At 41.2% G+C, this 26,768-nt stretch overlaps 1 protein-coding gene across 4 annotated transcripts in view; it reads left to right on the forward strand.

Moving 5' to 3' along the window:
* Window positions 1-5,605: 5,605 nt before the first annotated feature.
* The window catches only part of MRPS5 (mitochondrial ribosomal protein S5), a 68,074-nt gene continuing 46,911 nt past the window's right edge, over window positions 5,606-26,768 (forward strand). Inside the window, exons 1-3 of one of the 4 annotated variants that reach the window (XM_052781122.1) lie at window positions 5,651-5,725; window positions 8,856-8,917; window positions 16,272-16,409. In XM_052781122.1, coding sequence (XP_052637082.1) covers window positions 8,884-8,917; window positions 16,272-16,409 — 172 coding nt within the window. In that variant the 5' untranslated portion in view covers window positions 5,651-5,725; window positions 8,856-8,883. Of the gene's footprint in view, window positions 5,726-8,855; window positions 8,918-16,146; window positions 16,169-16,271; window positions 16,410-26,768 lie in introns of those variants that run through there. The other 3 variants (XM_052781124.1, XM_052781121.1, XM_052781125.1) reach the window with 3 other exon arrangements.

Here is a 26,768-nt window from a genome sequence, read left to right on the forward strand (position 1 = left end):
AAAGATGGAGCAGTACTGTCAGATTAACGTTACCTTGCCTGAGAGGTATCTTTGAGCAGCCTTCTGGGCCTGCCAGACCCTGCTTTACATATATGTTTATTGCACTGTGTAACTGATTGACTACTTTGCCAATTGCACAGCCTTCAAACCAGGTGCCTGGCAGTAACCATCTATTTCAAGAGGCTTGCAAATTATCTTCTGTCCTGCCTGGAATTCAGTATGCCTTAATGGAGTTGGCCACAGGAAAGCTTCAATCTATTTCCAGCTTTCACTTTGGCAGGTTATTGATGTGTAGCTTGTAAAAATGTACCTCAGCAACACTAGAGAAATGATGGCAGGAGTCACATTAACCTTTCCAATCAGCTACATGCTGGTTTCACATTGCTCTGCTAAGAGCCTGGCAGTGGCTTTTGGGACTCACAGATGCCATCTCAAAACAATTAAATACCAAGGAACGTCATTGCTGAAAGACTCATAACAGCAATGGCAGAAATACCCAGGCACCTTCAGAACTGCAAGTCTGTTTATGACCTTTCTTTTGGCTTCGTTAGCAATACCGCTGTGCAATTGCATAAGTGTTATGAATGGCCAGTGCACCTGCTCATTTCCCTGCTTGACTCTGAGCACAACCAGCAGTTGCAAGGCCCATGCTGACCACCTACATATCAAAAGTGGAAGAGTAAGCAGGCAGAGCAAGCAGCAATTGCTCTAGATATTTGGTATAATTTTGTATTGGGAAGAAGCAAGGGTTTCACCTGGTGCCACATCACACAATGTTGTTAGATACAGCATCACTACAGCTGCTGTAACTGTCATGCATATCCCTGATAATGTGGACACCTGGGATTCATGTGTTGCCTCCTCCATAAAACTGATGCTTATGCCCAAATAATAAGAAAAATCAAGCACCCAGAACTGTTGAAGAAAACAAGTGATCAGCCAAGTGTGAGACCCATGGACTAAAAAAAGAGGGAGAGAGGCAGAGAGAGAATACTGACCCGGGCAGGAATGTTTCTGACTACAATTCAGTGAACAGGTGTACCAAACACCCATTGAAAATTTCAAATTACTGAAAGCTGTCTGGTTTCAGCAGCTGTGCAACACCTCCACATTAGCAAAGAGCTGTATTGTCTTTGCCACTGTCCTTGGCAGCTGATCTTTGGTCCCAGAGATACTTCTATAGTGATACTGGAGTTTTACAGCATGGGAGGAGACAAAACATCATGCAAACTGCAGGCAGGGGCAGAAGAGTAGCATTTGCAAAGGGAATAGCTGTTTTTGCTGGCACAGAGCAAAGGAGTGACCACCTGGGAGGTGGCGTGTCACAGTAACTCCTGACCAGCTGAGGAGAAACACGAGGTTTCAGCAGAAACCCTAAAAAAGGCAGCAGCAACCTGGCAGGTACGCCCTCATGGATACTGGTGATGGCCTTGCTCTGGCATCTTTAATGACACCTTCCTGAAAGAGGATCCTTGATGGTGCTTGTCAGTCCCCGACAAACACAAAAGCAAACGTTTAAAGTGCAGGTTTCCATGGAGAACGTATTATGCTTTCTCCTGGCAACCCTCCCCTAGGCAACACTGGCAACTGGCTATTGTGTTTGCAGAGCAGGGCTGATTTGGCCCTTAGCAAGGAAGCCGGGAATGGGGCCTCTTCCATGTGCCACCAAGGCCTGAGATCAAGGTGGGCATCTGGGCTGAAAGCTCCCTGGGTCCTCACTATCCAGTGGCCCAGGCGGGTGAGAAGGGTACAAAAACATTATCTCCTCTACCTGGGGGGGGGGGTGTTTACTGCTCCCTGGCATGCAGCTGTTTCTACCATACCTGCAGGATCTTCCTACTCCTTTTTAAAAATGCATTGCCTAGCATTAGTTGCTAAACAGCTAAATACTCCTCTGGCTTCCACATCACAAGGCCACCCACAACTGTCTTTGCTGTCTCACCTCACCTAGAGCCCTGGGAGCAAGGTCTGGCTGATTTTCCCTGAGACGGCAGAGTGCCGATACTAAACAGCCAGTTCTGCTATTTTGGAAACTTGTTTATCCAAAACTGTTCAAGACACCGGCCTCTTCCCTGCTGAAACCGACCCAAAGTGAGTGAAGTCCCTCTGACTTCACTAGGTCTCGAAGCTCCTCTTCTTTAGAGATGTTGCTTCTCACACATCTGAAGTTCCTACCAAGGAGGAGCCAAGTGTAATGCATTTGGTTGACATTGCTTTTACAATGGGAAAGCATATCATTGGGGAGTAACTTTACACAGCAGAAATTTACAGGCAATGAGCCAGGCAAAAAAACAGTGTTTATGTTATCAGTTGTTAAAAATTATCAGTCTTGGTGAAACAAATGAGCTAGATTGAGACTTTGCTATTATTCTGAGACAGGAAAACCCTAATCAAAATCACATCTCCTCTGAAATGTTTGTCTGCTGGCGTTAGAGTGCACTATTCATCCTTCATTGGAGCAGGCAGCCTGCCTTTGAATGGTCCATTATCAGCCTGCATTGCTGTCCCTCCCAGTGGCAGCACTGTTCACACATCAATGACTAATACTGGTTCAAATCTATTTTACTGCCAAGTGAAACAGTTATAACTGGTGAAATAATTGGAGCAAATAAGGTTTGCTCCAAAATGTAAATGACAGCATGTCCAGACAGTAGGCTTACTGTAATTGTTTCCAGTTCTGGTAGGTCATCAGATATGATGGGATTTTTCTCTACCCTGAGACAGCAAAGAAATAGCCCGTAATGTCACTTTGCTGAAAGTATTCCAGTGCTGGACATAGCTGGACACACTAGATATGTGTCTCACAGGAGTGCAGTGGGGTACTAAAAGCGCCAGGCTGCCTGATGGATACCTGTGGAATGAGGCTTTTTCCACCTTAGCTTCTCACCACAGGGGGAATGGCGGCTGCACCCTGGTGTTTTAACAATCAGTTGTTCCCCCTTCTGGGCTGATCACCCCTCTGGTTCCTTTTCCCCACCACGCGTACATCCTTTCCTACCTGCCACAACAGCAACCAGGTGTGACCAGCAGCTCAGGTCATCTGCTTTCTCTCTAGCTTCTCATGGCATCACCCTTACCAGCTTCTGGCACAGGAACCAAGCACTAGCACTAGGTGCTCTTCTGGGGCCCCAGCCCTAACACAAAGACTTCTGCAGGCTACTTGGGTCTCTGTGGAGCTCAGGGCACACGGGGAGACTTAGCATGCTAATTCCAGTTCTAGGGAGAGAACTTGCAGTTCAACCTGGTAAGATAATAATAGTTCAGAGCTAATGGAACCAAATTTTTTTAAGAAGGTCTAAGTGAAACCCCCAAACCCCAAAACCATTCTGAGTCAATTCAGAACTTTCTTAACTTTTCAGACTTGGAAGATTTTGCTCCAAGATGATTTATCCTTTTGGAAAGTCTTTTCTTAATATGTAGGTCCATTTTTAGAGGGGGTGGGAGGAAAATAATTGTAATAAACAAATCTCACAAAGGAGGAAATGTGTCCTCTTTGAGTTGGATCTTGAAGCTGAATGACCAGTAGTGAACTCCAGGAACTGGCTTTCAGGACTGCATATTATTTTTTTCTCCATCTTTTGTAGTCTGTGCAGCATACTGGGAGACTGGCTAGTGCATAAACCAATTCACACCGACGCAAGACAAAACACCCTCACCCCTACACTGCTGGCCTTGACCAGCCATAGCAGTGTGACAAGGTACAGCTGCTAAACAGCCATTTCACTGGCTGCATTTTTTCTTCTATGTAACAAATTTGTGCAAGGCAAGTTCTTTCTCTCCAGTAAATGATGCGCAGAAAGTGGCATTTCCACTAGATCACCCAGTGCATAAATAAAAGGGAGTTTAATTCTCCACATGACACACTTCCAAAAGCAAGAACTGGAAATAAATACTGCAGTGAACATATCTGCAGGAATTTATGAGAGACTAATTGGCTTTATCCTTAGCGACACTGTCAGGGTTATGTACTGAAATATGCGGTATCTTAATGCTGTGAGAATGGGCATATTTAAACTGCCTGAAGATAAGATAAAAATCCTGTTTAAAAGATTATGTCTTGCATCAATTTTCTGCCAGCAGCTGGTCTGTCAGCACACTACAGGAAATTCCTCTTTACAGCTTCTCGGTGTATTTTTGTTCCATAAGGTACAAAGTGATCGTTGTGTTACATGTTGAATGTATGACAAATACTGAACACATTGCAGATTGTGTGCTTCTGCTCACTAATGCAAATTAAGTTATTTCTCATTACCGTAGTCTTTGATACTGGAACTAGTACCTCAGGAAGAAGAATGGTAATGCAGTATATGAAAATGCCTGTATTGCAAAGAGGGCAGTCAGACCAACAACTCCACCAGCTTTGCCGCACAGGAAGGAGAAACATAAAGAGGGAAAAAAGCTGCTGCAAATCATTTCCAGCAGAATTTTCACCACCCCAAAAACTGTTCTGAAAAAGCAGGAATTCATCCCCTAGCATTCTGTCTTTTCGGTCTTGGTATAATAATGCCTCATCGCTACAGCGATAGGCACCGTGCAGGAGAGCAGAAGATGGTTCCTGCCCCAAGGGGACTGCACCAAAGGGCACAAGGTGCGTGCAGCACGCTGAACCGCCAGGTCTTCTTGTGACAGTCTTCTTGTGACAGTCGCCGTGAGCGAGTTCAGGGTCTTGGGCAGTTCCGAAAGCACATCTGGTGCTTAAGCTGCTGCGGTTCAGGGGAGCAACAGAGCTGCGGGGAGACCGCAAGCTGCGTTTGACAGCATTATCGCCAGGCACGGGGGAGCCTTCCAAGCCACAGGCAAAGCTCATCCACGCAGGAAACGGCTTCTGCTGGAGCCTACCCGCCCCTTCGGACCAAAGGGCCAGCAGCATTCACGGGACAGCAAGCACGCCTCGGCTGCCGCTCTGACCAGCGACGCAGAGCCACGGGGAGAAAGCTGTCTGTCTGTGGGGAGAGGAGAAAGCTGTCTGTCTGTGGGGAGAGGAGAAAACTGTCTGTCTGTGGGGAGACCCCGCGGCTACCCCGCCCCCCCCCCCGCCCCGGGAGCACCGCGCAGCCCGCCGCACCTCGGCTGTGCGGGGAGGGGGACGGAACCACCGTCCAGGCAAAGAGATCCTGACTCCTAGGAAAGCCGTACGAGCTCCGGGCACAGCCGGTGTTCACGCCAGCTTCGGTTTGGGGCAGGGCCCGGCGCCCGGTCCGGGCCCAGCACCCCACCGGTGAGGGCCCCCCCCCCCAGCTGCACCCCTATCCCACCGCTACCGGCACCGGCGGCTACGAGGGCAGGGAACGCAGCGGGCGGGAATTGAGTTCAGCCCCCTCACGGCTCGGGCCTGGCCCGGGCCGTCTCGGCGCCGATGGCCGCCGCTGCCCGCCCGCCCCACGCCAACGACCGGCAGCGCCGCGGCGACCGTTGGGGTCCTGCCGCGGGGCTGTTCGGTCGGGTGCCTGCTAGACCGTTACCGGCGCGGCTGCCGGTGGGAAGGGGGGGGGCCGGGGCGGCGGGAGCGTTTCCACAAGGCTTCAGCGAAGTGTCAGCCGTTGGTTTTCGCCGCCCCGCTCTAGTTTTCCGCCGAGCCGCTGGCCCGCGGCCTTCGCTTTCTCCTCAGGCAGTGCGCGGGGCAGCTAAGTACGGTGGCCGGGAGCGGGGAAGGGGGCCGTTATGGCGGCGGCGGCGGCCATCGGGCGGGCGTGCGCCTCTGGTGCTTTCCGAGTGGCGTGGCGAGGTGACGGGGGAGCGTGTGGGACCGGGGACGCCTCCTCGGGGGCAGGGGGGAGCGTTAGCGCGGGAAGCGGGTGTGCTGTGTCCCCGCCGCGTCCCCGTGGGGCGCCAGAGGCGGCGGGTGTCCGCCCCGCGTGGGCGTCTGTACACCCGTGTCCCTGCGTTTTGTAAACCTCTGCGCTGGTTTGGCCTCCGTTGCCCTCGTTCCGGCGTGGGAAGAGGGTTTATGCTGTTTGTTGGACTCGGCTCCATCGGTGGGATTTAACGGTGGTTGCTGTGGCACGATATTAATCAGCTGGTGACGAGGTCGGAAACAAGGCCGAGAGAAGCGGGAGCTGCTCTGTGTGGGTGTGGGTGGGAAGACACCACAGTTCCACACGTTCCCTTGTCTGTTCAATCACCCCGGGTCCTGCAAGAGCTACACATGAATTCTGGTTCATGTCTAAACAACGCCAATCCGACTGTCTAAACAAATGTTATTTTTTTAAAGCCTGTATTTTGCTAGGTAGTGTGGACATAGTTGATTTTGCCTGTTGTCATGGTTTAACCGAAAGCAGGACAGAAGTGTGGTAAATACCTTGTGAAATAACTATCTTTACGCTTGCATTGTCATCTGTGGACAAGGTTGCTGTTGTCGCTGCTTAGCAGTTCCTGTATTTCTTTCTTCACGTGCGGTAAACAGGGACTTCATAAACGGGCTTTAGGCATGCAGATCTCGCTCATCCTTACAGGGTTTGGGGCAGGCCAGCTGTGCCTTTGGAAACCTATTATCCCATCAGAATAACTTGGGCAGTAATATATGCATTAAGATAACAGAGTGAGGTGGTTTGCTTTTTAAATCAAATATTGTTTTCTTCCCATTCTTTCTAGCTTTCTCCTCTTATGTCTTCCTGGACGTTTTTAATTGATAGGAATCAAAGTTTGTTTTCTTGACTTATCTAATTCTTCAGTAGCCATTCCTTTCTGTTTTTTAATCCTCTGCAGTCACTTTTCAAAACTCAAATGTATTATTTTTCCGGTAGAGGTTAAAGCATACTTAGGAGGAAGTCTATATTTTTGCACTAAGGATCAGAGTTGACTTTGGATCTGTTGTTCAAAAATTGTGCTTAGAATATTGGAAAGATTGTCTTTTGATATATGAGAAATAATACTGTATAACTGAAAACTTCTGCTAGGTGGCATTTTCTGAATTATGTAGTTAATTGTTATATAGATTTTTTTTTTTTTGGTGACCTGCGTGCTTCTCATAAGAGAACATTAAAGTCTTTCCATTATACACTGTTTTTAAGCAGTGAATACTACTGAGGTTTTGACACAAACGGAAGGTGGTACAGGTGTAGCTATTGCAGTGCCGTGGGTACTTTAGCCTTTTGTATCGCTAAGTGCCCTTGATTTGCAACTTTGCTGCCTGCCTTTCGGCAGCTTTGTGCCCTTTCACCCAGGCTGCCCTGGCAGTGTTGCAGAGCCTTTGGGGTGGTGTTTTCCCCTTGTTCTCATGCTGTTGTCCTTAGGACCTTGCAGCTGTGAATCCCAGTAGTGTTCGGTGGGTTCTTCTGGGTAGCAACTGGCAGGAGCCCGTTCTCTTCTTCCCTTTGCTTTTGTCTGGGCTGTAGGTTTTGGATTCGTTAGGGGATGCCACGACATGCCTTCGTAGTGCTTAACAGCCAACCAGACTGCATGTATCCAGTGAGGAGTCTACAAGGGTCCTGATGAAAAGTATATATGTACTGTGGGAGATTCTTACGGGGGGAAATCGTGTGCAGCACTGGAGACTGCGCTGGGACGCATGTTACGTCTTTCTGTCTCCTTTTGTTTTCACTTCTCCTTCAAAGTGACTTCCATCATTAGAGTCATTGTATGCCATCAGCTATGCACCCTGCTAATAAATCTTGGTGAACCTGTCTCAGAATCCTTTATACAGCCGAGGTGGCTTGTATGCACTTAAGTTCTAGGGAAAAGTCATAACGAACTACACAAATGCCTGTGTGTTCTCCAGGGAAAGCTGGTGACCGAGGTGGGAAGAAAGGCCAGATTACATTAGCAGAAGAGTATATTCAAGCTTGGTATTAGAACACCTGGAAGCTGGGCATGTTTTTTGCTTTCAGCAGAGGACGTCCCTTCTTTCTCCCCCACTTTCAAAGGCAGAACAGAGTTCTCTAGCTTTTTTTTTAGCTTCTGCAGTCCTCTAGAAACTTCCTTGTCTCCACTCCTAAAAAACAAATAAATCTAGGCAGTTAATGAATTTCTGGTCTCTTTTCTTCCTCAGGGCAATCTATAATGAAGTGATGCCCATTCTGTAGCCAAACAGCAATTAAAGCCAGAGCATTCAGGGAGGCTTGAAAGCAGGCCAGTGGTGTTTCCTTGGTGGAGGGAAACATTTTCACTGTCTAGTCACAGAGTATATCCTAAAAAAAAAAAAAAATATTTCTTGCAAGTAGACCAGGAAAAGTAAAAGGCTGCAACTGCTCCTAAATAATTTGTTAAAATAATCTGTGTCTTTTCAGGTGTGACCCTCTAACTGTTTCTGATTTGATTACTTTCATGTTCTGTGCTTAGCCCAGGTAGATAGTGACCCTTTCCATGTGCTGTGATTGTAAATGCATGGGTTTTAGTTTGAGAAATTAAGTTCTTCATATTCAGATTTTTCCAAGGTAGCTGGAATATTTTTTAGAGAGCAGTTTGTACCAGTGCAAAGATTTCATTACTACACGGGCCCTTCTTGAGCACTTATGAGGTGATATGAAAAAAATACTAACGATTCTGAAGTCTTCCATGTTGCGATTGTTTGTATGAATGCATTATTTCTGTGCATAACAGTTTCATTTAAATAAAAAGCAGCAGCAAAATGTTAAAAAGAAAAAAACAGCTCCCCGCCCCCTACCCCCCCAAACTTCATTGCCCTTTAGAGGCTAAGTTAATAGCGCTTGATATCTTCAGAATTGCAATTTGGAATTTAATCAGAACATCTCTGTTTTCTTGTACATAAACCTTTTGAGAATGTCGTGATTATTTCAGCCTAGAGCCTCCCATGTGTATGTCTGGAACTATATTCGGGCAATTTTTCCAAAGTTCTAATTATAACCACAAAATAAGCATCTTGATGGCTCTTTTTTAAAGTTTTTTTTTTTTTACAGTGCAGTTCTCACTGTTGAAACCAACTTCATGCAGTGTTTCTTTCTCTCAGGTATGGAACTAAGTAAGAACAGTTTTCTGTATTTAATTCCTGTGGAAAATAATTACAGGAGTAGAGAGGTTTATTAAATTGTTGCCAATTCTTTAAAAAACATCAGCACTCAGGCTTGCTGAACACTGCATTTGCTAGTGAAGTAAATATGCGGATGTTTAGCATGCTTGCTGTCTTTCAGAATGTTAGGTGATTTAGCAAGCAAATGGCAATGCATGCCAATTTTGGCCATCGTGTGTGGTGACACATGCTGCACCCTGTGCATAAATCTCCTAAAGGTGGCATGTTAAACCAGCATGTAACTGAATTAAAGGTTAGCAAAGTTATAATGAAATGGGTACAGTAAAGTAGCAGACTTGTATATGAACTAGGGTGAGTGTTAGAAAGAAAACTGTTAGGGATTTAAAGTTTGCTGAAATAAGACTGTTAACCTGTTAGGTTTACTTTTCCACCTATCTAGAGATGCATTCTTCTGTTGCATCTTGTGAGAAGAATGAAATGGCTTTATAGTGGTTTTGTTAAGTGAATTTTTAGTGATGAATATATGTATATTTATACTTGTATAAAATTTTGTATTTAGCCAGCGAAAGACAACACTTAAAAGTCAGTGCAGGGTTTTAATTGTAAAGTTTATAGCAGGGAAGTAAGTATCAGTGAGGAGTTAATTTTATGTTAGTGCAGAGGATGACTTAAATATAGTAAGCGTGCTTTTTTTTTTTTTTTTTTTGCTTTGTTGACACGTCTTTTGCTGGTGGCAAGACATCAGTCCAGCATTCATGACCTGTCTTGCTGTTGTGGTTTAACCCCAGCCAGCAACTAAACACCATGCAGCCACTCACTCACTCCCCGCCCGGCAGTGGGATGGGGGAGAGAATTGAAAGAAAATAAAACTCTTTGGTTGAGATGAAGACAGTTGAATAGGACAGAAAGGAAGAAAATAATAATAATGATAGTAATAAAATGACAATAATAATAAAAGAATTGGAATATACAAAACAAGTGATGCACAGTACAATTGTTCACTGCTTGCTGACCGATGCCCAGTTAGTTCCCGAGCAGCGATCCCCCTGGCCAACTCCCCCAGTTTATATACTGGGCATGATGTCACATGGTATGGAATATCCCTTTGGCCAGTTTGGGTTAGCTGTCCTGGCTGTGTCCCCTCCCAACTTCTTGTGCCCCTCCAGCCTTCTTGCTGGCTGGGCATGAGAAGCTGAAAATCCTTGACTTAGTCTAAACATGACTTAACACACTGATGTTTTCAGTTGTTGCTATCAACATTCTTCTCATACTGACCCCAAAACATAACACTATACTAGCTACTAGAAAGAAAATTAGCCCTATCCCAGCCAAAACCAGGACACTTGCTTTTACAAGCGATTCAGTTTTGAATAGCTTATTGTAAGAAACATTTTGGATTTTAAATAAAAATCCCATCATGGATGTTTGGAGGATGTACCAGGAATGGAGGATATGATGCGTTAACTGTACATACTTACATTTCAAAATGCTGTTTTATTGAGATGTGACATTTCAAACTATTTACGTTCCATAAATATTTTTATTCTTTGCTCTCCTTTCAAAGTGTCTATTCCCTTGGTAGGAGTATGTGTACAGAAGCATGTGGGTATGCTTTATTAAATACCATCAGTCGGTGTTTCAGACTTTGGGCATCATGTGGGTTTGGGGCTTTTTTTTGCCATGTATTCCTCCTCCCTCTTTTGTCCTGCTGCAATTCAGAGACCAAAATAATCTCATCTCCCAGTGTCCCAAAATATGGTCAACACAGCCCCTGGGCTTTCCTAGACATGTAATTTTGATTGCCAGCTCAGAACTGGTATTCTCTTGTTGCCAGGCTTAAAAGTGTAAGTTACTCTCACTTTAAAAAAGATTGAATCCTTAAAGAAAACAGGAGATTTGTCACTGGTTTGAGTGAAGCCAGGATCTCACCCTGGGCTTTAACAACTTTTGACATGAGTTGTAATAGTTGGATGTTGTCGTACTTTGTAAAAATAGCTTTGGATCACCAGACTTCTTGAGATCAGTTGAAGGTCTTCTGACCTTTTTCTATTACACCAGTGTTTATTTGGCTGCTTCTTTTTATGACATTTGACTTTTTCTCCTCTTCTGTGCCCCAAGCATTCTGTCAGAATTTTATTTCTGCAGCAGTTTTTCATCTGATTCCACTGTCTCTTGATTCTTCTTACTGTTGTCATTTTGTCCTGACTTTATTGCCTCTTTATAGGCTTTTTTCAGATTGCCATCATAATTTCAGGAGATGGTATTTAGAGTGTGGAACTTTTTTTTTGCTAATGAAAGTAGGAGTAAAACAAACAACCAAAAGCAAATGGCATTGCAAATATTTTTGATAATGAAGTAAACTGTCTAATACTCTTATGTTTTGTTTTCCAAATGAATGTATTGTTTCTTAGGCAGAGAATTTAGAATATGCTGTTGTATTACAGAACTGTGAAAGAAACCATCACCTCTCCTGCTAGAAGTGCAGATGACCAATTCAAACAAAGCAATGACTTTCTCACTGTAATGTTTTAATGTACGTGTGAGCCTGGCCCAGACAATTAGTGTTGTTCCTGATGTTCTGAATGTTGACCAGTTATTTATCTTGTTTTAGCTAATAAAGTGTTGCTCCAATAGATAACTTGAAGTGAATGTCTGTAGAGCCAGTTTAACAAACAGGATGCAAGAGGAGCTTTGCATCCCTTTTCACTGGAAAAAGAAACAAGAGATTTCCATATGGTACCCCTTGGTCATGATGGTGGTGAGAATTAGCAGGTATTTCTGAAATTAAAATAACTGCGAAAGAGGCTATGGGACAGATCTACAGGATGATCATTAGCAGGATCAGAAACTATTCACAAAAGAATTCTAAGAGAACTCCAGGATGAAAAAGATGAATTACTAGTAAGAGTGTAGAACCTTCCCTTTGAAATTGCTTTGGTGCCTGAAGAGTGGAAGGTGGTAAATGTGGCACCAATCTTTTAAAAAAAGCTTGCAGAATAAATGTCAATAAAAAGGTTAATGTATGCCTTCAGTAATGGAAAATTCAACCTTAAAAATCTCTTGGAGCTTGGGTGTGTTTGTTGTTTTTTCTGGGAGACTCAGTAGGATAACAGTGATCCAGTTAATGCACTGCATGTGTGATTTCCAAATAGCTTTTAGCAGAGTCCCTCACCACAGACTTTTAAGAAGTTCAGCAGATGTGGAATATCAGAGGAGGTCATAGTGTGTTTAAATAATTCGCTGAAAGGTATGAAAGAGTGTTGGAGCTCTGTGGTACTGGTTAACATGTTCATAAGCACACTGGAAAAGGGGTTGAGCAGCAAGGGAATTAATTTTGGTGGTGGTACAAAGTTATTTAAAATAGGAAAGAAAGACTGACTGGAGAGTTACTGAAGATGGAGTTGAATGGGCAATAAAATGGTGAATGAATTACAGTGTAGATAAATATAAAGTGATGAAGTTCTAAATCCCTTCATATCCAAAAGACTAAATCACAACTGGAAAAGACTGATACAAAGGGGAGATGGGTCACCAGAAATACCATGGCAGCAGCTGAGTAAGCTGGGACTTCTCAACCTGGAAAAGGCTTCCTGGGGAACTATGAGAGAAGTCTGCTAGATCACGTGTGACATGCATAGGAACTGACTTTCTCTTCCAATTTGACAACTAGGCCATGGAGCTAATAAAAGACAGGCTAATAATAATAATTAGTAATAATAATAATAAAGCGTCTGGTTCATTACGTGGTGAGTAGTAGATGTGTGGAACTCCTTACCAAGGAGTGTTGTGGATGCAGGATGTCTACATGGTTCTGAGGAAATCACCTGTACTGAAAGTAGTCAGAGACTCAGAAGACACAATAGAGGACAGTATTCGCTCGCTTGTGTTAAGAACTAGGAGTTAAGTCTGTTTTAAAAGAAGCTTGTTCAAGGAAATTATCGGTAGATGTGCTCATGCATGTGAAAAGATCATTTGTAGGCCAACAGGAAGTATGTGAAGTGGGGAAGAGTGTGCCACTTCAAGTCATGTTTGAGGCATGACAAAATTTGCAAGTGCTTGAAGAAGACAGGATTAGATTTTGCAAGTTATTTTGAAGCAATTTCCAGCTGTAGGCAATTAAGGGGTGCAGCAAGGGAAATTATAAATACTGCCACACAGTGCAATTTTAAATTCATTGTAGATACATGGTGTTATTTTTTAAAAAATAACTTCTTTAATTGCATGCTATTCCAAAACCCAGTAATTTTTGTGAAAATTATTCTCAGATGAACTGTTAATTTAATCTTGTAGATTAACAGTTTGTCATTAAATGCATATTAAAAACACAAAACAGCTCAAAAATTGAGTGTGCTTATACAGTTATCATTAACATTGTGTAGTTCGTATTAAGAGTGACTGCTAGTTCAGTAGCAGTTTGAAGTGAAAGGAAGCGTTTGAGTAGTGACTAGCATATTGTCTGTATGTGTCATACTATGACTCAGTGAGTGATATGCATTCTGTGTGAATTTAGCCAGATATTTAAGAATCTCCTATTCTTATTTTTGGGGTTTTTTTTGTTTCTAGGCTGCTTTTTATTCTGTGAAAATTAAGTTTTTCACAAAATCTTCATAATGGATTTTTTTGTGAACTTTAACTTTTCACAGGAAGAAATGATGATAAATTTACATTTTAAGACTACTTTGAGAGGAATTTTTTAGAACTTCCTGCCACATTACCCCAGTTAACTGAACTGATTGTTATTTGCTTGGAAGGAGCTATTGTCCTGACTTCAAAAAATGGATTGTTGTTTTATTGATACTGGATGGTAACAGAACATGAAGAAGTAGGTTTTTAATTTTTTTTATTTTATTACCATTTTCTGAATAACATGTTGAATAATTGATTGCAAGACAGTATAGCCCTTTTTAGTTTGTCAAATATGCACACTGGATTGATTGATTATGTAAGTAGGAAAAATACGAATTCTTCTGAAGAACCACCTTTCTGTGCTGGTCAATAAATGAAAGTATATCTTGCTTTCATTGTTGTAGGTAAGCACCTGAGCCTTAGCAGTTATAACATGCTCCCTTTGGCTAATAGAAGAGCAACCTTTCTGCATCAGTTGAGCTACCTGGCAGAAAATGCACCACCATGCTATATGGAAGTAATCTGTTCTGGAGATGATAAAAGCATGTGTAATTGGCTAGCTTAGAAATAATCAAATCTGGAGGGCCATGGGGAAGGTACTTCTGGAGGTTAATTCTCCTTTCAGGATGCCACAGTAAGTAGGTTCATGAATTGGCAGAATCACAGAACAGTTGAGGTTGGAAGCCTCTGGAGATCCAGTTCACCTTCCCTGCTCAGAGCAGGGTCAACTAGAGTAGATTACCAGGACCATGCTCAGCTGAGAGTAGAAAAAAAAATGTTTTCTTATGTTCAGATGGAATTTTGTGTTTTTTAAATTTATGCCCGTTGCCTCTTGTCCTGTCGCTGGGCACCACTGAGAAGAGCCTGGCTCAGTCTTCTTTATACCCTTCCTTCAGATATTTATATACGTGGGTAAGACCCCTCCTGAGCCTGCTTTTGTCCAAGCTAAATGGTCCCAGCTCTCTCAGACTCTCCTCTTATGAGAAATGCTCTAGTCCCTTAATCATCTTCGTGACACTTCACTGGACTTTCTCATAGAATATCTGAAGTTGGAAGGGACCCATAAGGATCATCGAGTCCAACTCCCTGCTCCTTGCAGGACTACCTAAAACTAAACCATATGACTAAGAGCATCGTCCAGATGCTCCTTGAACTCTGACAGGCTTGGTGCCGTGACCACTTCTGTGGGGAGCCTGCTCCAGTGACCAACCACCCTCTCAGTGAAGAACCTTTCCCTAATGTCCAATTGTCATGGTTTAACCCCAGGCAGCAACTTTGCACCACGCAGCCACTCGCTTACTGCCCCCCACCCAGTGGGATGGGGTAGAGAGTCAGAAAAAAAAAGTAAAACTCGTGGGTTGAGATAAGAATGATTTAATAACTAAAGTAAAACAAAATGTAATACTAACAACAATAAAAAAAATAATTGTAATGAAAAGGAATATAATAAAATAACCCCCCCCCCAACCCTAAAACCCAAGATAAGTGATGCACAATGCAGTTGCCCACCACACGCTGACCGATGCCTGAGCAGCGATCTGCCCCTCCCAGCCAACTCCCCCCGTTTTATATACTGAGCGTGACTTCCTATGGTATGGAATATCCCTTTGGCTAGTTCGGTCAGCGGTCCTGGCTGTGCTCCCTCCCAGCTGGTGCACCTGCTTGCTGGCAGAGCATGGGAAAGTGAAAAATCCTTAACTTAGGATAAGTGCTACTTAGCAGCAACTAAAACGTCAGTGTGTTATCAACATTATTCTCACATGAAATCCAAAACACACTGTACCAGCTACTAGGAAGAAAATTAACTATCCCAACTGCAGCCAGGACACCGGTTCTCCGGTACGTCCACGTCTCTCCTGTAGCGGGGAGCCCAGAACTGGACACAGTTCTGCTCCAGGTGTGTCTTACCAGTGCCGAGTAGAGGGGAAGAAGGATCACCTCCCTCAGCCCACTGGCAACAGTCCTCCTAACGCAGCCCAGGACGCTGCTGGCCTTTTTTGCTGCAAGGGCACGTTGCTGGCTCATGGTCAACTTGGTGGCCACCGGGATCCCCCGAGTCCTTTTCTGCCAAGCTGCTTTCCAGCTGTTCAGCCCCCAGGATGTGTTGGGGCATGCGGTTCCTCCCCAGGTGCAGGACTTTGCCCGTGCTGAACTTCATGAGGTTCCTGTCAGCCTGTTTCTTTCTCCAGCCTGTCAAGGTCCCCCTGGATGGCAGCTTGACCCTCTGGTGCATCAGCCACTCCTCCCAGTTTTGTATCATCAGCAAACTTGCTGAGGGTACACTGCCCCACCATCCGGATCATTAACGAAGATGTTGAACAGGTTTATTGGCTGATTTCAGATTTGGTTTTCATAGCACATATAGTATTTTATGATGTACTTATTTATCACTTTTGAGTGTGTCCAGGAAGTTGATTGCACGTTTTGCTGCTAGGACAATATTTCTACTTTTTGAGGGTGCATTTTCACTCTATCAGCAATGTGTTAGAAGCCTTCTAGCCGCCTTCTCTTCACGACATTTTCTATTGCAGTATTTCCCCCTGCCTTCAGCAACTTCCTTTGCACTTCAAGACAAAACATTCAAGTGTGATTCCCTTTGGAAACCAAGCTGTATGAGTAAATATTACTGTTTTTTCTTCTGGTGTGTATAGTTTCAGGAAATGCTGTTTTAAAGAAGATGATGTCCTGTGTATAAACATCTTTCTGTCTTCGTTCTCAGGGTTTTCTTCTGTGCCAGTGAAAGGGAGTTGCGGTTCGTATTGTAGCCTAGCATGGGCTTTCCAGGCACGGTGTTCCATCTCTGCCCCCTGGACTGTGACAGTTGAGCAACGCAGACAAAGCAGTTTCTTCAATACCTGTAAGTCTCGAGTTGGATTAAAGTTATTATCTGTAATAAACAGAAGAAGAAAAGAAAATTTTGCTTTGGAGAGGTACAGTCATGAAAATCCATGTATAGCAACTTTTTGTATCTACTCTAGTTACGTATCTCCTAAGATTATAGTTGTAACTACAGCTCTTGACAGAAGTGTGTGCACAAGGTCAGTTTATTATCTTTTAGTAGCAAGCAAGGATTTGCTTTATGTCACAGTGAATCCATCTAATATACGTCATTGGATGGAAGGGGGAAACACCTTCCCCTCTGTTTCCTAGTCCTTTATTGAGAATGTAAATTGTGTGTGTTTATTTTCTAAATTATTTTTGAGCCACAGGCAAGACATACTGTTCAAGCTGTGCTGTCTCAAAAATGAAATAACTAAAATGCAGTAATGTGTTAAACAAAAACTGTTGATAATGTCCTGCTAATTGTCTGGCCAGCTGCAGTATTTTCCTCCAGTCCTGAAAGGAATTACACACATGCTTAACATAATTGAGAAATGATGGCTTTTTAAATTCATGCTTGGGACCGTGAACTGAGATAGCTGAGGAGCCATTCCGCGTGTTTTGTCGTTCCTTATCCTATCCCATAGGGGAAGAGAAGGAAAAGTAAGAACATAATCTGTGGAGGAGATAACTGCAGCAGTTTGGGAGTCAGTTCTTTGACTGTTTATAATCCATAGAATATAAGAGCTCTGCAAAATCAAGCTTTCAGAACTGGTGGTCTCTTCCTATTCTTCTCAACATCTGAGTGGCAGAATACTGTATTTGTTTTCTTTACATTTGCTAAAGAAATGGGGTTTAAACAGTCATGCTGGATGTCTGTTCGTCTTACCCATTAAATTTTGACCATTGCCTGATTTCAAACAACTGAGGGTAGAGAGGTCTGAAAAGACCTGCAAAAGGCTGCAGTGTGAACCAGAGGCTCTGCATGGTAAAGTTTTTCTCAGGATGCCAACTGCAGGAAAAATTAATTTAGAACTTTTTCTTAGGCACCCAAGCAGTCACAAGATGAGAATATGTAAGAAGCGAAGCACTGTTGTTATTTTGTTTATCTATGTTAAATTTAAAATATAGCACTGTAAGTGATTGCAATGTGATTACAATTTGTAGGTTAGATAGTTTCCTTAATTATGCTTATGTTCATATTCACAAAGTCTAGATGAGCTCTGTTTTACCAGGAATTTTGCCAGCTGTCTTGTTAGATGACTTAAGGAAAAATGTTTGTTAGATGGCTGAATTAAAAATGTTTGTTGTGATTGCATCTGCACTGTTTGACTTAATAAAATTTTAAATGAGTTATATTTAGGCAAACTACCTAAAACTATTGGCTGACTTAATAAGATGTAACAACTTGGAAGAATTTAAGGGTACCTCCTTTATGTATTCAGCAGAGACAGTAGCCATCATGTTCAGAAGGCTGAGGGTTTTATATTTCAAAGTACAGTTATTCTAAGAACAGTTTCTCTTACAGAAGTAAAAAATAAAATCTTCAAAATTCAAATGAAGTAGATTTTAACAGTATAAATCACTTGTATCCTCTAGCAGTGCAGTTGCTTCAGAAGTGGTAACATTAAAAATGCAGATGTGACCATTTTATGTGAAACAATTTTCAAGTGAAATGTCAACGAAATGACAGTCCTTTGTGACTGAGAAAGTTGACTATACTTTTCTGTCTCATTAGTGAAGGTTTACTTCTCTTCCATCATACTTTTAAAAATATGCTTGTGTTAGTAGCGTCATCTGTATCTTCTACTTAACTATTAAAAACACTTTAACTCATTTAAATAGAAGGAATTAATTTAAATAGGAGGAATTGCAATTATCCTAGGCAGTCTGTGATCCTTACCCTGATAGCCGTCTCCTGCAACTCTGACACAAAAACATGCACAGGGATTTATTCTTGTCCTGTGACATATTTCAGTGAGTTTGTAATGAAATAATTTAAAACGATCTTCTTATTCCAGGCTTAGCTTCTGTCCCTCCCTCCTTTCCCCTTTCCACCCTCCCCACTATGGGAAGCCATTCAGTTTCCATTTACTTCACAGTTTCACGTGCTTACTTAGAGATGTGGAAGGGCCTGAGGGTTTTCAAATCATGTTTAAAAAATACATAACTTCCTCTGAAAAGTCTTGCCTCCTTTTTCAGTGTGTCTCAATAGACCTGGTATTTGCAGATAATGTCTTTCTCGTGCCTGTTTCAGTCCAACTTTTGTCTGAGACAATAGGGTAAGTCTGTTTTCCCTACCTCTCAGTACATTTATGGGCAGGCACACAGACTGGGAAATCCCATTAATCCAGACTTTTTGAACAGATGCTTAAGCTTCAGTTGTTGAGAAACATTGATAAAAAGTGCTATATGTTTAATGGAAGAAGTATTTATCTGTCTGACCTGTAGATGAGGAAAATGTGAGATATAGACCGTTTAAATCTGATAGCCACAGAACTGGGTTGAAATACATGGGCTGTCATTCCTGAAGGCAGCGGAGGCAGACAGATGTGTCGTCAATACTGAAACGGTTTGGCTGTCTCCCAGCCATAGGAGTTATCTTTGATCCAAATCATCCAAACCAGCTAGCATAATTTTCTCAACATCTGTTGTGTATCTAAGTGTATGTGAGAATAAAGAACTTTTATTTGGTACTGGGTCTATATAAAAATTATGCTTTCCTACTCACACTATCAATTCCAGTAGCTACCCTTGGGAACAAATGAAAAGAAGAACTTAACTTCTCTGTTGCTAGGTGATGTTTCCTCTTAGGTTAGAATACAGAATAAGGAATATGATGATTTTTCAGAGGTTATAGAACTAGATTAACGATCAAGGGAGAATCATTTAGACCAACAATATAAAGTCATACTCAGAGTAACATGTTTTGTCTCTAGAGGCTTTGCGTACTGGAAGCAGTTGTACTCAGTATAAACCTCTGTGTTTGTGTTCATTCTTGGAAACATCCGTTCCTGAAAGCCTGCTCCTTAATTGCATTTTATATTAAATTTTTGTAGTCCTACATGAGCTTTCTTTGGATTATATTGGTTTTTTTTCTGCTCTACCTAACTTGAGGATCAGAGTGGAAAAAAAAATTTTTCTTTCTTTCAATTTTTCAAGAATTTTTCTTTAAGTATGAACACACCAGACAAATAATTACTGAGTTACTATTTGTCATTGTCAGGAGCATCATATGAAGAGTTTTGATGTTTCAGCATTAAGGATGTAAAGAGTTCCAAATACACAACTGCCTTTTTTTTTTTTTCTTTTTTTTTTTCCCCTCTTACAAGTGGGGGTGCCTGTGTGTTGAAGAATAGTTGGTTAATTGTTTTAATTCAGAAAAAGTAGAGTGAATATTAAATGCCTTACAGTTAATTGTACTTAATGGGGGGGGCTATTTTATTAGGTTTTGATTTGTTACTATGTGCTGTAATTTTGTGAAAGCACTTGGCCTCTGGTTTTCATTTTGTTTTGAGGAAATGAACCAGGCCAATGATGATTAGTTTGCAGACCTCACTGAAATCTCTGTTCTCTGTATCCCTCTGGTGACAGAGGCCAGCTTCGTAATACTTATTATTTAATAAAAAAAAAAAAAAAAGATGCAAATTAAAGCTTTAATAACCAAAGCCTTCAAAAAGATAGTAGCATTTACAACAGCATCTACTAGCTAAGTTAAGGTCCTGGCTTTTTAATAAGATGTTACGAAGAAAAAAATACAATTTCCCAGATGTTTGTCAGCATAATTTACAGCAGTTTTGGTTCTTTGTTTAAGGTAACAAGTTTTTAATCTGATGATGACTGGGTTTGTAGCTAGATTTATTCAGGATTTGAATTGTGACTAACCTGAAAGTCCCATATCTACAACTTCCTGCTGACATTGTGATAAATTGCCAGTTTTAAAAAATGTGAAATTCTAATGCCAAGTGCACTGTGAAAGTGTGCTCAAGGTTTGCAGTTAAGTGGAGTTATTCACTGTGTCTATGTAGCAGTATGAATGCAGCTTTCAGAATAATATTTTCCAGCTCCAGAGTTTTTGTTGTACTATCATAATGCAATAGATTTGTTTCTGGTTTTGGGGAAGTGGCCCAAAACTGTCCCATGCTATCCTATGGGAATAATAGTTAGATTATAGACATCTTTTGCTGTCAACAAGTTTGCAGACACACGTAAACTAATTTTTTTTGGCAATCCACATAATGAGAACTTTGGCATTTTTAAATGAAATTACTAAACTTCTATGAATAAGCATGTAGCCTCTACAGCTTCAGCCTTATATTAGCAAAACTAAACAGAAGCCAGAAAGTTTGTTAGTAGATGAGGTTTTTTCCTGTTTCACTGTTGTGGAAATCCAGCTAGCAGTGAGAAGTAGAAATGAGATTAAGTTTTCAGTGGAAACATTTCAGATATGCACACAGTTCTGATTTTTAGTCTGTGAAGTTTATCTAAAACCACCTTATATCTGTCCCATGGTACTAATCTTTTACATGGTCTCATGTTCCTCTTTATGGTCTTGCAGTAGTCCTTGTCTTTCTCAGACATTTTCAATGTCCAGATTCTTGCAGTTCTGCAGTTAGATACCATCTGCTATCCAAATTAATTTTGAGTGACTCAGTAGTGGACTGTCTAAACTGAATGCTTTATATTTTTCGCTACTTCCTAGGTTTGTATAAAGGCCCTGTAGAGCTAACAGATAATATCCTCAGAAGATGACATCTTAAGAGGGTTGAGGCAGAGTTGTGAAGAGAAACATGTATTTTGCTAAAGCAGCCCTTTTTTTTAAGGCATCACTTGGTGTAGGGGGGTGGTGTGGGAGTTTTTTATCTTCTCATTATCTTTCAGCAGAACTCGATATCAGATATGCATCATACACTTCCATTTAGAATGTAAGGGGTCTCTTTTGCAGTTGAAGAAAACAATGTTTTGAGCATGGTCACTTAGGAAACTTGAGAGTAATCCAGCACTATATCTCATTTTTTATGGATCCATGCTTTTCTGTTTACGGACTGGGATTAGACAGGGAGTCAAGGAACTATGATGTCACATGATGGCAGACAGTTGCACTTCGGAGATAAAGAAAATAGCAGGGGCAGTTCTCATTTGGGATGAACACACTGATTTTAACAAAACTGCTTTAGAATCTTGCATGTTTTAAGTAATCCATCCAATATTAGTATGCCATTGTTCCATTTTTCTCTCATAAATAAATCTATTTGTATTATCATCTGCGCAATACTCCTTTTTGAACTGTGGAGGAGAGGATTCAACCTATTAAAGGAGTTAAATAGTTTCCATAAATATCTTTAAACAGGCTGAGTAAGTCTTAGAATTAAAGACTTCCACTTTTAAAACTAACAGGAGAATACTATGTTAGAAACATAGCTTGTCAGGAATAACTGATGGTGTGAACGGAGTTGACAGTTTTTGAACAGTATATGAGTTCAGTTGAAGATTACAAAGGGATATAAAGTCAGACTTCATCTTTGTTTTGGATGGTTCACTTCTGTTGCTCTGGAATTAGGTATTTCATGTAATTGTGAGAATGCCTACAGCCACTAGTAGGTCTTGTGCTTGAAATTTAATGTTAATATGTGCAATTGAAAGTGACATCTAAATCATTTGCTTCATGTTTGACTCGTGTTCAGCCACTGAAATGGGTTGTAGGTTTTGCTCTTAGGACAGTTGCTCTGTGTGCATTTTTGCCTAGCATCTTTATCTTAAATGCTTTGTAGTTAAGGGTATTGTTGTTAGGCACATTTTATAAGACTGTGGAGAGAGAAAGTAAGATATGGTAAGGCCCAGATTTAAAAATGCAGTTGAGCAGTCCTTCTCCTGACCTAAGTGATGAACAGTCCTTCTCCTGACCTAAGTGATTTAAATTGCAGTTCATTGCCAAATCCTAGATGGTTAGAGCAGTTCATGTAGCCTGCTCTGTGCCAACCTGTGTCCTAGAAATCTGTTACGTACTGATGAGGAGGGGGTGGGAAACAGAAAGGTGATTTTTTTGGGTGTGGTTTTTTGGAATGGAATTTGTGAAAAAACAGACACATCTATTCTTGCAGAAAATGGGAGACCAAGGTTGAAGTCCTTGAAATCAAGTAGCGTTTGGGTGTCCAGATTCCAGATAAGTGACTTAACTACTGAATTAAGTTAAAGGATCTTTTCCTTTGGATGTAAGGATCACCATCACTTCCTCTGCCTTCTCTCTTCTGTCCTGAGCCAGCTGCATCTACCTCCCTCTACTCACAAACTCTTCCTGGGCTCGCTTCAGGCAGCTGCTGGATTGAGTGCCCATTATACCGGCAAGTATCACAACTATGTGTTTTTTCTTTCTATGCCATACTTGAGCAGTCACATGAGGTAGGCTATAATTGACCTGAAGTTCAGATTTCTCTTACACAAACCTTAAAATGTGAAAATGATCTCATCAGGTAGCGTGTGTAAGATACTACACATTTATCTGGCCATGCTGGCTGTGGATAGCTAAGTACAAACTCTATTTGCAAGTCATTCTACAGTCATTATTTTGTGTGTATTTTTAAAACAGCTGGCAAATTCATGTTAGCAGATGGCCCTGACTCCTTCAAGGAAGTTTCTTTTAAATCAAAATAGATTTAGCATTAATATGAATTAAGAATTTGAAGTGTTAGTTTGTATCAAACCCAAAGATTTCTTTTAATCTGTTTCTAACTTTGGGTCACTTAATGACCTGATTATTGTTGACTGATAGAGAAAAAAGCTTTATGCTCAGTTATTTGAAATATACTATTTCATAATGTGCTTGCAAAGGAGTAAAAAAAGAAAGCTACTTTTGTTGCTGTTCTTCCATTCTCGTTGATGGGTATGAGTTCATTAAAAATCTGAAGTCTCTAACTTACACTGGTTCTTGGGTTTTTGTTTCTACTTCCTTGTGATTTTTGCCTTTGTAGACCTAATTTACATGGAAAATAGCCTTTTTACGTGTTACTATCAGTTTTCAGCTTAGATGTTTTTTGTACTGTGGTTTTGTTCTGTAAGCTGCAACTTGTATATGCAGCTTACAGGCCTTATTGGGGAATAGATGCCTTAATAGTGAACCTGGAATTTGAGATTGAAATGCTATTCTAGCATATGTTACCACTGGAAGTCTTGCTGTGGCAGTCATACCTATGGTTGCTTGAGTATTGAAGTTTTTACTGTATACCCAGGTTTAGGCTACTGATCTCACCTTGGCTCTGAAATGTTGAGAGTGAAGGCACTGTTTTATGTTCTTTGCTTCCCTAACATGGAAAGGAAGGAATTTTATCTACTTACATGGGGTGGCTCAGAAAATCTCGTTCTCTTCCCAGTTCTGGTACAGGAATTCTAGGCTAGGTTTTTTTGTGCAAGTGGTCTCTTGGCAACCTGATTGTAGATGTAAATCAGTTTGCTTCTTCAGGTGCATAAACAACATTTATTTAGCTAATTGATATCTGAGTTTTTCTATCATGAGGTGCTTCTGAGCAAGTTGGAGGTAGCCCTGCTTGAGCTAGAGGTTGGAGTTGGTGAAAACCTGCGGTCCCGTCAAACCTAAATTATTTTATGTTTCTAAAGAAGACAGAGACACAGTTCTCTGAGGTGTATAGGCAAACAGCAAAAGGCAGTGTACACAAGTTAGGTCAAGAAAATTCTGGTTACACAGTAGGAAAAAGTTTTTCATCCTGAGGGTGGTCTAACACTGGACCACGGTGGTGGTCCAGAGAGGTTGTGGAATTTCTGTTACTAGAGATGTTCAAAATATGACTGAACAAGTCTCTGGCCATCCTCACATAATCTTGAAGTTGAATTTAGCTTTGAGGTTGGCTCTGCTTTTGAGTGTGGGATTAGATCACAGACCTCCTGAAGTCCCTTATAATGTAATTTTTTCAGTGGATCTGTGATTCTAGTGTATTTCACTCCTCGTACAGTATTGAAGATGGGGAGTTTCACCCTGAATTTCACTAAAATATACAAGGTGACACTAGAGTGGAAGCAACAATATATTTTCATAGCTTCAAATTTAGTGACTTAATAACTTGGCTCCAGTGACGAGGGTGGATTGAGTGTTTTGGGAGTCATTCTTTGAATAATTTTAAACATTGTTTCAGTGCCTTTTTCTTAGCTTGTTCTTTGTTTTATGCTGTCCATGTGCTGCTTTGTTTCCGAATAAAACCACATATAATCAGAAATAGTCTGTTTTTTGGCTAATTATATAGTCAAAATTGAAGCTTCAGGAAGCTATAGTTAATACAATGGAAACTAATGGAAGATAAACCATGTACATGCTTAAGGCTAGAAATCATCATGAATTTTTCAGACTGTCTTTGTATCTACTTAAAGCTTAAGATCAGAGTCTCAGAAATTAAAGAGAGATACCTACTATTCTCAAGATTACTGTGCCTAGCAGGAGAAAAAGCAGTTCAGAAGTCCAGGTGGAGAACTTCCCACCATGACAGTGTAGTGTGCACAGGTAGAAAACGTTGTTCTGTGCTGCAGCACTGGGGCCTATGCTGTCTCTTAAGTACATCTTCACTATGGTGAGTGATCCTTAAATATCTCCAGTGGTGCACTTGGGGAATTGAGTTAATGTTCAGTGCCACTTGAACTGTTGAAATACTGTGAACAGCTACATGTTGAATGTACAGTTGCAGAATTTTTACAAGAGATGCACAGTTGAAATGCTGCCCATAACCTGTCAGAAGAAAAGAAGTATTGCTTTTAGGGTGAAGAGTTCTGATGGCCACTTGGAAACAAGCTCAATGTGCAGAGTGTTTGTCTGTGTTCTCTAATTTCTCTAAATAATTTTTTCCCTGAATTGGCATATTTGCCTTGCTCTTCAGTAATTGATTCTGGGCATCTGGTGATTGTGTAGTAGCCATGAAATTATAAAAAAGCCCCTTGTTTAGCATGGAAATTGTGAATGGAACCCAAAGTACCAAACTTAATACATAAAGGCGTCTTATTGGGACATTTTATAGATTGATGTGATTTAAACACTGGTTCCTAAAAGATTTTTAATTGTAAATTTTAATTATTTCCCATAATGGAAATGTATGTAACTTACAAGGACAGTGTTAGAGTGATTAATTCTCTGAGATCATCAGCAACGTGCAGCTTAAACAAAGTACAGCACTTTCAATTTTACAGTGATAACAGCACCCTGGCATGTGACTGAGGATTCATTTAATGGTCTACTTCATCAGAACAAGCAGGTTTATGCATCAATCAGGTCTACCGAAAGGTGGCTGTTACTGGATGTGTAGCTTTACCAGAAGTTTGAGAGTTTTGAAAAGATTTCTGAACAGCATTTTAGTCATTGCTGGCTTCCATTTTACAAATGGAGGAAGCATCTGACTATAGTTCTCTTTGGCTTTGGAGCCTCAATAATTGGTTTTGGTTAAATTGGTGAAAGAATGCCAAAATATTGTTGTGATCTATTACCAAAAATAACAGAAGTGTAGGTTAAAAGCCAATGCTTTTAAAAACCCATCGAGGATTTTTTAAAAATTAACTGCTATTGGGCTTTCCAGGCTTCTGAAGAAAGCTGTCATTTTACAAGGAAAGCCTAATGTTTAGAACTCCTGTAGAATATTTTAGTTAGCTCTGATAAGACAGGGTTGCAGTTGTCTTTTTTTGAGCGATCATAAACCCCAATTTAATAGGAATAATCCAGTTCTGCCTGTACCTCAGTCGTAAGACTGCTTAATAATTTAGTTTCATGATGTCAGTGCCATGCTAAAAATTCTGATTTCATGCGATATCAATTTATTGGCAGTGGAGTTGTCACTGAGAACTTTTGTAATTTAAAAGTGAGTGAATTACAGTGTTCACCTGAATACCTGTATTGGGTGCTAGCTACATAATTGAAGTGTTATAAAGATTAACTTCATTGTCTTTCTGGACTCTGAGCACATCCTGCTTTAGAAGGATGACTTAATACTAATTGTTCATGAAAACCGACAGAATGACCTCTCTCTCTCGGCTTTGTCTGTTCAGAACAAATACTGAAATGTAATTTTCAGCAGTGAAGAATTTGTTCATAAGCTATGTGGGACATGAACAGACTTTTCACTGTCTAGTATACAGTTGCATAGTTCTTATCAGAGATGCACATCCTTAAAATGTTAGCCATGACAGTAGACTTTTCAAAGTATGACCATGTCAGAGAACAGAAGACTGGGTGTGTGTTTGTTTTTAACACCTCATACAATGATGTCTGGTTCTACAACTGCAACTTCTAAGAGGTGAAGTTGTTCAAATAAGTGACATTTTTTTCTCTAGTCTCATCCTATTTCAGCTATACCTGGTCCAGCTCTGAGGGCAGGCCCATCATTTGCTTTTCATACCTGTTTAATGCTTG

This window comes from Harpia harpyja, chromosome 3 (assembly GCF_026419915.1).
Source record: "Harpia harpyja isolate bHarHar1 chromosome 3, bHarHar1 primary haplotype, whole genome shotgun sequence".
In the NCBI taxonomy this organism is placed as follows: Eukaryota; Metazoa; Chordata; class Aves; order Accipitriformes; family Accipitridae; genus Harpia; species Harpia harpyja.